This window comes from Camelus bactrianus, chromosome 11, assembly GCF_048773025.1.
Source record: "Camelus bactrianus isolate YW-2024 breed Bactrian camel chromosome 11, ASM4877302v1, whole genome shotgun sequence".
In the NCBI taxonomy this organism is placed as follows: domain Eukaryota; kingdom Metazoa; phylum Chordata; class Mammalia; order Artiodactyla; family Camelidae; genus Camelus; species Camelus bactrianus.
This window is the reverse complement of record NC_133549.1, coordinates 48,566,159-48,578,396: the sequence shown is the minus strand read 5'-3', so window position 1 is coordinate 48,578,396 and position 12,238 is coordinate 48,566,159. Positions and strand designations below refer to the sequence as shown.

The 12,238-nt window shown below is 38.0% G+C and overlaps 1 protein-coding gene across 1 annotated transcript in view; it reads left to right on the top strand.

Annotated features, from left to right (window-relative positions):
* The window catches only part of RPP30 (ribonuclease P/MRP subunit p30), a 31,433-nt gene extending 20,659 nt beyond the window's left edge, over positions 1-10,774 (top strand). The window contains exons 7-11 of the mRNA XM_010971229.3: positions 394-510; positions 1,084-1,113; positions 1,518-1,555; positions 1,946-2,025; positions 5,504-10,774. Of these exons, the coding sequence (XP_010969531.1) occupies positions 394-510; positions 1,084-1,113; positions 1,518-1,555; positions 1,946-2,025; positions 5,504-5,613 (375 nt within the window). The 3' untranslated portion in view covers positions 5,614-10,774. The remainder of the gene's footprint in view (positions 1-393; positions 511-1,083; positions 1,114-1,517; positions 1,556-1,945; positions 2,026-5,503) is intronic.
* Positions 10,775-12,238: the final 1,464 nt, after the last annotated feature.

Genomic DNA, 12,238 nt, shown 5'->3' with positions numbered 1-12,238 from the left:
TTCTTTGTCCCTTCATTCTTGGGTCAAATTACTTGGTTAATATGTTTGCAAACAGTTTATCCACGTGTTGGGAGCACATCTCTGGTTTCCTTTTGATAGTCCAAGGAGTAATAGCCCTTCTTCCACCCCACTGGGACTCTGCTCTCCTTAGCCTCTTCTTGATTCCTGTTTATATAAAGTCAACATCCCCTCAGCTAAGATAAACTCTATTGATCAGATAGAGCTGTGGATCTGTTTTCTTCTCCTGTGGCTGGTGCCACTCAGGCAAAAATCTGCCTTTATTGAAGGCTGTACCTGGATATGCGGAAGTTGGGGTGGGGTGGGGGGGTTCAATGAAAATAAAGACAGTATTTGTTTAGCCTTGACAGTTTATTTTCTTTATTTCCTGTGAAGGCAATTGACCGAGGCTTGGGCTTTGAACTTGTCTACAGCCCCGCTATCAAAGACTCCACAATGAGAAGGTACACAATTGCCAATGCCCTCAACTTGATGCAGGTCTGCAAAGGAAAGGTATGGTTCCATACTTTTAGGATGTTTTTCAAATCTAGCAGTTTAATTTTATTAATATACTGGGATTATCAAATTGGTCCCTTTTCCTGAAAGCAGAAGATTCTCCAGATACAGGAACAAATTCTCCCATTTTGATGAGCGCTGCAAGTTTTAAAGGAAAGAAAAATATCCCAGGGAAGAATAACATGAGGGTGGGGAAAGAGATGTTGAAAGCCTTTATCTTTCAGTAAGGAATTTGCCATTTCCTCACTGTGAAAGAATAGTCTAGATAACAGTTGTTTGTCATCATTGAGTCGAATTAAGGTTATATGACTTTTTCAACTAGTTTTTAAAACTAATGTATCTTTTCTAAGATCTGTTGGGAAAGCTTGTTTTATATCTTATTGTAGGCTGCCTTTAGTTTGACATGAGGTCTGAATTTCATCCTTTCACTTAAATTATTTTTCTTATCTTTAGAAGAAGTTGGTATTTATAAAGCCTTAAATCTTAAAATGTAATTACTAGTTATTTATAAGACTTCCAATTTTTTTCACATTTATCTAAGATTAACATTGATCACTTTCTGTTTTGTAGAATGTAATTATATCTAGTGCTGCAGAAAGGGTAAGTTTGGCATGAAGTACTTTGTTTTCGCTTTTCAAGTTATAAAACTTTAAGTTTCTAAGGGAGAAATTAAAATAGTAATGTAACAAACATTTATTGTATGTTTTCATTTTTAACTGAATTTGCTCATTGTAATTGCTGAAGAATAAAATTTACCCCCATTCCTTTGGGGCTTCAAGTTTTTGTTTATATAAGTAGTTTTTCCTTTATATTGTTGTAAAATGCTTTTCAGGGATCTTATATATTTTCAAAAGCTTCAGAAACTCATCAAAGTTAAAAGGACTTAAATTTATGCAGTTGACTTCCTTATTTTTAGATACTTAAGCATCCTATTTACTGCAAATGAAGTCATTGAAATGTTATGAATAACTTCTCTCGTCTATTTTTTGTTCACTTGATTTTAGCCTTTAGAAATAAGAGGCCCGTACGATGTGGCAAACTTGTATCCTTTCCCGAGTAGGAAGTCATTGAAATTTTCTTTTAGGAAATTTGGAATTTGATTATATATTATACTTTAACAAGACTTGTTTTTAACCTTTTACTGTAAGCTTACCAACTAATAGCTTCAAAAACAAATCATACCAGGTTGTAGAGAGCTTCATCCTTTTGTTTTCTGGGATAAGGGTGAAATAGAGAAGGGGGAAAGAAGGCCTCTATAAAAGCTTAGAGTTAAATGAGTCTCTTCTCAAATGCACATTCCATTAGGGCTAAGAACTGTAGAATTAAATTGTCTCCTTCAGTGTGACCAGGCAAGCTGGCATTTTCAGTTACGTTTCTGTTAGTCTTGTGTCCTTGGCTGACTCTGCGTTGAAGTCTTTAACGACCCCACCAGAGGGCTGCTGTTTGGGCTGTCTGAAAGTGATGCCAAGGCTGCGGTGTCCACCAACTGCCGGGCAGCGCTTCTCCATGGAGGTGAGCAAGCTCTTCCAAGAAAAATGCCCAGTGGTCGTGTTCAGAGCCAGTCGTTTCTATCAAACAATTGAGCCATATTTCCTTTTGTTCTCCTGTCCTACAGAGTTCCTTTAGGGTCATCTTTTCTGAACCCGTTTAACCATCTCCATCCCCATCAATGCTTTCCCACCCTTTATTTTAGGCTTTATTTTCTGTAGTTTGTGGAATGAATATAGTTTGTGTGTTCTTTCAAGCTCTGCATGTGTGTCCCCGCCTGCATTTGGATAGGCTTCTGATATCCCTTTCTCCTCCATCCTCTATTGACGGACATGCTTCCCCTGCTTGAAAAGCACTGTTTTAGAGAACTGAAAGGTGAAAAATATGTTAAGCCTTTTATGAGGAATACAGAAACCCCAAATACCTTTTTAAAAACCCAACTGACAAACTCAAATTATAACTTTTTACATTTATTACAATGTATGATTCTTTTCTTATTTTTTGTTTGCATGTTCAAATATGCACAGACTATACACTTTTTACTCACATTTTATTTACATTTATCTCCTCCTCACCTTAATTCCACTACTTGAAGGCACTGAATTTCTTATTCATCAGATAATAAAAATTAAACTAGAAGTGTTTGATATACCAAGACTTTGGAGAATGAAAATGAGGTTTTATTAAAAGTAAAACATTTATACTTTTGATCTGCTGTTTTATCTTCATTCTCTCTGTAATTTTTAGCACTCCTGGTAGTGATCAGGAAGCAATTCATTTGATATCATCTAGATGAATTTTAAACTTCAGAATTGGTTGCTGCATATAGACTAGGTTTTTTAGCATATGAATAGTTAGGTTATTGAGGGGCTTGTGTGTTGTGTCTGCATTTTAATGATCTGATTTCATCTTGGGAGAACTGGTTACTGTATTAACCATGAATTGGGTGATTTTGCTTCTGTTTTCAACATTTTTAGTTTGAGATTGTTGTATTGTATAGCCTAGACCCACCCCATAAGCTCTGGGAATGGCCAAATTAATTAGAATTTTATCAAGATTTTCTTGAAATTAGGGAACAGTTGGTTCACAATGGTATTTCTGCCATTATTTTTGTCTATTTTAAATGAATGTAAGGAATCATCAAGATTTTGGATAACAATTAGTGTTCCAAAACAGACTAAGACAAGAAAGGGAAACATTTTAAAAATGCAATAGGGAAAAATACGAAATTCTCAACAACTCAGCTATTCAACATAAGATATATATGGAGCTAGGCTTTTGTAGAAGCTAAACTAAAAGGAGCCTCGTGGACTTTAGGTAGCATTCCCATTCACCCTGATGTGCCCAGAACAGTCCTAGTTTATGCCTGCTGTTCCTGCAGAAGTAACAACACATCCAGAGGATAAATTATAAGTACCCTGGTTCCAGTTCACATTGGGATCAGTAAGAAATAGTAATGTGGTAGTTTCCTAGGATGGCTAATTCAGCCTAAGATTACATGAGGATAAATTCAAGATTCTAAGGATTCAGAGTCTCATTGTTGCCCTCTGCACCAAGTCCCGGCTGGCATCTATATAGCCTCCTGAGAGCCACATTTAAGAAGGACAGCAGTGCCCTGGAGCACTACCAGAGGACAGCTCATAGGTTCTTGGAGGGTCTGGAAACCTTATTTTGAGAGAAATTGTTGAAAGCAGTGCAAGAAGAGATACCTGGAAAACAGAAGACTTGGAACCTAGTGGCTGAAGTTCCACATTGGAGAGCTTGCTACAGGGAATCACAGTTTGATGGGTCCTGTGGGGTTCTGGAAACCAGTGAACAGCAATTCTAAGGAGGTTGTGGGGAAGGGACAGAGAAAGAGGTTCAGGGTCTGAAAGAGTTACTTTATCTGAAAATTTGTTTGACAGTAAAAGACTGAAAAGTCCTATTTTTAGTCTGTCGGCTTAGATTAAGTAAATGTTCAGTGATTTAAAAAAGGCATTTCTCAGATGGAACTAAAACAATTTTGAAACTAATGCATTTTGTTTTGTTACATAGTGTTGATTTTTGCAATTTAAAATTTATACTTTTTATTCATTCTACTGGTTTTTAGACTTCTGCTTATAATCATAGTGATATAAATAGGCATCCCTAAATGCTACAGTTTTCATTTGGTAAAATGGGAATCGTTGGCAGTTTCTATTTACTTTGAGGTTCTCTGATTATGTTGGCATTTTAATGACCTTGAGAGCCGTTTTGTTCCTTTTATAAATGAAAATGCTTTTAAATAACTGGCAAAGATTTAATAGGGTTGGTAGATTAGTTCTGATAAATGAGAAGGTAATGTTTAACTCTTTAGAATTAACTTTTACTTTTATTACTTGAAGTAAGAAATAATTCTTAACTAAATTTATGTTCGTTAAGTTCTTTTGATTCTGCTTCCTTTGTAGCTAAAGGATCTCTGTCTCTCTCCTTCTCCCTAGTCCTTCCCTATTTCCTAAGGACTACATTTTAGTCTCTTTTCATGGCACTGTGGTCCTTCACAAGCTAACCGCCATCCTCATTCCCCCTAATTTTTTCACAACCCTCCTCAACACCAGCCATATTGTCCCCTAAACATACGAGGCTCTTCTTACCTCTCTCTCCATGCCTTTGCAAAAGAATACTTCCTCTCCTTTTCCTTTTTCCCTATTCTTAGCGTCACCTCTTTTATGATGCCTTCCTCATTCATCCAAGCAGAGATACTTCTTGTGGTGCCTCCATTCCTATTATATTTGCCCCTGATGTGCTATCTCAGTGTGTGGTTGGAAGGAGCACTGTGTTAGGCATCTTAATACCCTCTACAGATGACATAGTGCCTGGCCTCTTAGTACATTTTTAGCAGAAGTTAGCTAAATATAAGATGAACTCTGCTGCCAACCTGACCTAAACATTTAATAATTCCCATTCTTTTTTGTCCATTGTCACCAATATGTAAGAGATCAATAAACATGTGAATTTGATATTTTTCATTCACCGAAGTATTTCTTCAACACCTGTTAAACACCCAGGTGTTGCTGGATGCTGGCCGTACCATACGACTGATTCTTCAGAGGTACACTGATACCTAGTAGGGGTCACAGATGTGTTCCGTGAAATGAAGTGAGCACACACACCACAATGGGCGCAGTACAGTTGACTGTTGTACTTGCTGTCTTAGTTCATCGTCTTTCTACCACACTTAACGCATCTGCTGCACCAAGCTCTGTAACTTGGATTCTGGTTATATGAGATGCCGCAGATCATTAGAGATAACTCGCCCTATAGTTTTACCCTTGAGGTAATTCCTTTGGAGTGAATTAGGTGTTAGTAACATACTGATATTTGTATACACTGGCGGTGGGAGGTGGGGGAATGGCATCAGCACTGATAGCAGTTTATGGCTTTATCATTTAGAAACACTGTAATTCACAGTGAGATGCTTGTTAAACCACCTCTTTTTCAGTCATGTTTTAACTTCTGGCACTATGGTTTCCCTGTTTTATAGAAACTAGAAAAACTGCTTTTGGAATTATTTCCACGGTGAAGAAGCCTCGGTCATCAGAAGCAGATGATGATGCTCTTCCGGCCTGCAAGAAAGCCAAGTGTGAGGGCTGAAGGGAGCCACCAGCCTCTGCCAACACTGTCTTCTTCCATTGGTTGGTTCATCAGCTGCAACAGAAACGAAACCTTCATATGATTCACTGTTTTCACTTGGAGCTACGTATCAGTAGTCTATAAGAACAGTCTTATATTCAAGCCATGAAAATAGCAAAACCTAGTGAAGCATTTAAGAAACAAAAAAGACTGCCCCCTTAATGAATTTAGGTATATTTTAGAAGAAAAGCGAAGACTAGTTTATTTATCCTTTGTGTTACGGGTAAAGAGCAGGTATGATTGAGTAAGATGTTGTATGTGTTTCAAGAGACTCTTTAAAAATGTTTCCTGTTCATTTAAATATTCATGCGCTTTAGCTTTACTTGCTATACGTGGCTTACTGTTTCTTAATTTTACTACTCAAAAAGTGGTTATTTTGAACACTATTGAAACATTTTTTAAGGGGTTGGCTTTTAGTTGATCTCTTCTTATTTTAAGCCTCTCTTTCACTATATTCATCAAGTCAAAGTCCTTTGTAAAAGGAATTGCTATAAAATTTGTGGCAGGAAAGAGAAAGTGCACACAAAGTCGTACTTGGCCGCTTCCTTTGCTGCTGCTTACCTCTGTGATGTCCTTGCAGTGGGATGTCTCTCAGTTGGAAGCCCGTAAAAACCTAACATCGATTTTTCTAATAGCTGTATTACAGATATCAAAGCACTGGACTCAACCAACTTTGAAAGTAATTTTTTTTAATAGCAGGATCATATTAAATAGAGGTAGCTTTTTATTTTGCAGATACCTGCATTTATGCTATGTTGATATAAAGTAAAATTGTTTAAATGAGAAAAAGAACACTGCTCTGAGAGTCAAAAGGTAATTTTAAAAAGAGAAAGCTTTACACCAGACTCACTTACAAATTTAGATGCTTAAAGAAAATATTACTAAAGAGAAATCACTGTAACCAGGTGAGATTTATTCTAGGATTATAAGAATATTTCCATTCTTTTTAATGCACTATACTTTGTCATATTAATAGGTCAAATGAGAAAAATCAAAATTTTTTTAATAGATGCCAGTAAGACACTTGCTAAAATTTAAAATCCACTCCTGATTTAAAACAAAGAAAAAACAATAAAAACCCTTGACAAAGTACAAGTGGAAGAATATTTCACATGTACATGTATATGTTCACTTATATTTATATACTGTGTATATTTAGCATCATGATTCTAAAAGTAAAGCATTTTTGACTTCCACTTCAGCAGTTTGGTGGATTAGACTACTCCATTCCCTCCATAAAACTGATGGCCACTGCTGCTGAATCCTCGCACCAAGAGTCTGCCACTTCCTTGAGTGCCAGCTTCCTTCTGCCTTCACCCCACTTGGATTCACCAAAAGTTAGGTGTGTGTTTATTCACAAGCCTGTTTACACCATTGTGTTTAGCGTTGTAAAGTTATATAAGTTAATTTAAAATTATGAAAACTGATGAACTAAGAGAGGCCAAAAAAAAAGAATTCCCAGGAAAATGGATGCTTTCAAAAAGTTTGAAAAAGAAGAGTCATTAAAAACAACTGTCAAAGTAGCTGTGAGCAGGACAACTAAGATTTGGAAGAGATCCAGTAGAAATTCTGCACTGTGATATGCTAGAGTCTTTGAGTTCTCTCTTTTTTTTTTTTTTAATTGAGGTAACATTGTTTATAACATTAAGTTTTATGTGTACAACATTATATTTCAACTTCTGTGTACACTGCAGCTTGCAACCAAAAGTTTAGTTTCCATCCATCGCCATATGGTTGATGCCCTCCTTGCTCATTTTGCTCTCCCCTCATCCATCTTTCCCTCTGGTAACAACTACTCTGTTCTCTTTATCAGTGTTTTTTTTTTGTTTCATTTAGTTAGTTTTTTTTTATTATTATTATTCCACTTAAGAGTAGAGTCATACAGTATTTGTCTTTCTCCATCTGACTTATGTCACTTAGCATAATACCTTTGAGGTCCCTCTGTGATGTCACAAATGGCAAGGTTTCATCTTATTTTATAGTTGAGTAGTATTCTGTTTTATATAGAGAGAGAGAAAGAGAGAGAGTAAATAATGCTGCAATGAACATGAGTGCATATATCTTTACAAATTTTAGTTTTTGTTGTCTTTGGATAAATTCCCAGAAGTGAAATAGCTGGGTCATAGGGTAGTTCTTAATATTTGGAAGACTCTCCATAGTGTTTTCCCTAGTGACTGTACCAATTTACATTCCTACCAGTGGTGTGTGAAGGTTCCCTTTCTCCACATCCTGTCCATAACATTTGTTATTTCTTGCCTTTTTGATAATAGCCATTTTAACAGTCTAACAGGAATGACATAGGTCTGAGCAGTATCTTCCTGTGTATGTCTCTTCAGGCAAGGGAAACAAAAACTAAAAAGCCACACAGCAAAAGGAACCATCAAAGAAACGAAAAGACAACCTACTGAATAGGCAAAGATATTTTTAAATTTGATAAGAGGTTTATGTCCAAAATATATAAAGAACTCATATAACTCAACAATAAAAAACCAAATAACCTGATTAAAAAATGGGCAGAGAATCTAAATAGACATTTTTCTGAAGAAGATGTATAGATGGCCAACAGGCACATGAAAAGATGCTCAACATCACTAATTATGCAAATCAAAACTAAATAAGATCTCACTTTTCTTTCTTCTTTAAAGAGACTGGAGCTCAGGAAAGAACTGTAGCTCTCCCATCAGTGGAGCCACACTTCCAAGAATAGGCTTTGCCCTTTCTTTAAAAGATTGGCACGTGAGTGTACATTTATATATTTTAAACTTAAAAAATGTTTAAGGGGATAATGTTCAACTTTTTTTCATGTCCCACTTTAATCTACTTTTTCAGACAACTGACTATACAGTGCCTCCATTTGTACCAGATAGAGTATTGAGGACTTTCATGTTATATTAGAAAAGAGGTGAAGTTAGGGCACTTGTGAGTCTTGAAAAACTCAAGAAAAGCAACCGGGAAAAGACACACAGGTGCTTCTTAGTTCGTCACATTTGTTGTGTATTTGCAGTTGTGCCTGATGAGAGGCTTATCCTGTGGTCCAGGATGGGAGGCCATGATGGCTGGTCACCAGTGAGGAGGACGAGAAGGTTTCCTTTTAAGGTGTGCTTTTGCTAGAACATGAGCCACTGTGGGTTTAGTTGTAACAAGATAACAATACCTTTAATAAAAGTTCAGCAAGGTGGTCAGTTATAAAATAAATACACAAAAGCCAGTAGTTGTCATTAACAGCAACTTGTTATAGAATACCATTTTTAAAAGATAGCCCTGTTCATAAAGACATATATTACCAAGAAATGTTTGGGACCTCTATGAAGAAAACACTAAATGAAAATTATATGGGTAATTAAGGAAGACTGGAATACATGATGGGAGACATTCTATTTCCTTGGATAAAGAGACATTGTACATCAAATTCTCCCCCAAATTAATCTGTGAATTTAACATCCAAAACAAAGTATCTCTGTATTTTTGTTTGCTGTGTATACGTTTCATTTTTAGTCTGGTATTTTGAAAGAAAAAAATACGAGAATAACTGGGAAATTTTGTAGAAAAACAGTGGAAGGGACTTGCAGTGCTGAATATTACAGAGTCCAACAGAACTCTAGTGACTAAAACAGTGTATAATTGGTGCAGAGATCCAATCAGTGAAAGAATTGGGAGTCCAGAACCACTCTAGTTTCAGGAGGAAGTGATGGGTTGTTCAGTAAGTGGTGCTGGAACAGCTGGTCATGCAGCGGGAGAGGCAGTACAGCACACCAGTGACGTGCAGACTGATGACACACTGCCTGCGTTCGAGTCCCAGCTTGCCAGTACTTTGTACCTGTGATCTTGGACAAATTACGTAACCTCGCTGTGCCTCGCCTCCTTCATCTAGTCTCCCTATAGCATTATTGCAAGGATTAGGTAGATTAAAATCTGTAGAAGACTCAGAGCAGGACTGTCATGTAGAATGTACCTATTAAATATTGGCTAGTCGATCATTTAGAGGCAAAAAAAGGTCTAATCCCTATCTTTTACCCCGTACACTCTCATAGTTAGTAAATTGAAGTGGATTAAAGATCTTTTTAAAAACTTAAAAAAAAAGCTTGGTTTGGTCATCAAAGCCAGAAAACATAAAACCTTGATCAATTTGTCTATAAAAGGGTAATGTTGGAAAAGTGCAAACAGCTAGGAAGGTACATTTGCGATGCATATTCCAGAGAGATTCCAGAGATCCTTAGCTTTTTAAAAGGCATTGTTTTTAAAAAACAAATACACAGCATGACAAATACTGCTGGTGTCCACTCAGATCTTTTTACCAGTCCGGTGTACCCGTCCCCCAGCTGCTGCAGCTATTGGGTACTGATGGTTTATTGTCACCCTCCCCCAGAGGATTGTCCTGGGCTGATTGATGGCAGCTTACCCAGAGATGCCTGGGAAGTTTTACCTGGACCCCTGGAGTTTGGCCCATGGCAAATGCCTGATGCGCAGGGTATTACTGCCCGCCTTCTGGCCTCTGTGGTGCAGTTTATGCTCCTGAGAACCTCATGGGATTAGGTTTAGGTGAGACTTCTCCCAAAACCACATTTCTGCCTCTTTTCTTCTCCTGCTCTGTCCTGTTTCCCTCAATCCCTTATAGAGCTCTCTCAAGAAATCACTTGCACAAGAATCCTCATTTCAAGTGCTGCTTCCAGGGAACCTGACTTAATAGAAAATTGAGCAAAGAAGGTTGACCCAGAAAAATGCTCAGTAAACCTGAAGATGCTGAACTTTTTTAGTGATCGGGGAAATCGTCAAAAATACATCTCTTTTGCTGATTGGGTTGAAAAAAATAAAAGATTTATAAAGATTGTGGGGAAAGGCAGTAACATACTGTGGAAGGGATAATTTGATACCAACCTCATAGATATTTCTATAAGTGTATTTCTTGAAATAACTGGGTAGGTGTAAAGGATGCATGGATAAGGCTAGTCATTGCAACAATATTTAAAATGGGGAAATGGAAGCAACCTGAATGCCCAGTAATGACTGAATTGGTTAAATGATCCATTGTACATTGAAACATAAGACTACCATTTATAAAGATGTCTGGAATAAGTTGTTCACTGGAAAACAAAGTAATAAAATTAAATGTACAGTGCTTGTATGTAATGTGCACAGAAATAATCAAAGTGCCATGAAATTAGGATGATTATTGATGTTTGCTTTCTTCATTATTCCTTTCCATAATTGGCTTAATACTTAATAAGTATGTTACTTGTTCAAAGGGAGAGGAGATTTTTTCATTTGGTGGGTAAAGGCAGTATGATAGACGTTAGGACACAGAGGAAAAAATACAACAGGAACACACTTGAGGCTAATAGAGGCTAAGTCAGGGTCAGGGATGGCTTCCAAGGGGAAGTACAGCTAACCTGAAGGGGAGGACTGAGGGGAGGTTACACGGTGGGATGGGGTGGGGTGGGGTGGGAGGAGGAGCCTTCCAGGGAAGCTGACACAGTATGTAAGAACAAAAGCAAGCGTCTGCATTTTCTGAGGAGCTGAAAAGTCAGTAGAGTTGGAATTTCACATTTAGCTAGAAGACAGTGAGATGTAGATGAGAATAAAGAGTCCGATTTCGAGAATTTTAGAGACCGTTAAGGTGTTTTTTATTTCATCCTGAGGGAAGTGGGAAGCCATTGAAACATTTTGAAGAGGAGAATGACTACTAGATTTGCATTTTAGAAAAATCACTCTGCCCACAACTTGAGGAACAGACTGCAGGGAAGTAAGCTGGGGGCATTTGAGAAATCCTGGAGATGTCGTGGTGCTCTGAACTCGGAGAGTGGCCCCGAGGGTAGGAGGAAATGGACAGATTACACTGCTACTTAGTAGTATGCTGGTAAGGAGTCTTGGTGGTTGACTGAAAGGGGTGAGGCAAAGGGCAAGTCAAGAACAACTCCTAAGAGTCTCTGTTGGCCAATAGGACGTTCCCTTCAATGAGAAAAGAACACAAGAGACAGACTGTGGGCACAGAGCTGGCTCAGGTGGGAAGACAAGGAACTTATAAAAGTTGATCGTCCACCTGTGTGATGGAAACTTGAAGGTTTTGCCCGACACCTTAGCTTTTCCATTGGCAGAGGTAACTGAGTTGGCTTTGTTATAATGGAACTTATTCCACGTTGGTTCTCATGCCCTCTACCTCTGTCCTAGTGCAAGTCTTTATATGCAGCAGCACAAAAGTGTTTTAACCCCTTCCTTTCTTCTCTTCCTTACCTTCCAGCTCTTGTGGTGAAGGGGACTTGCCAAAGACATAAAGAGAAAACTTGGCCACGTAACAACACACGTGTTAACACGTTACGCTAGGGGAGACATCAGTACTAGCAAGGGAGGCGTTGCCTGTGTTGTAGGTACTTTACCTGGAAGAAGTGGAAGGACCCTGGGCCGTAAGGATCTGATGAGAGCTAGGACCCTAGAGAGAGGGCTGGGGGGATGTGGCTGGGTGGAGATAACAGAGAATGAAGCTCCTGATGCCCCTAGGAGGTGGACTCTACAGATTGTTAGGATCCTGGATGGAAAATATTTCGAGCCATCCTCGCAACTCCATGACCAGCTAACTGGAAGACCATCTGCT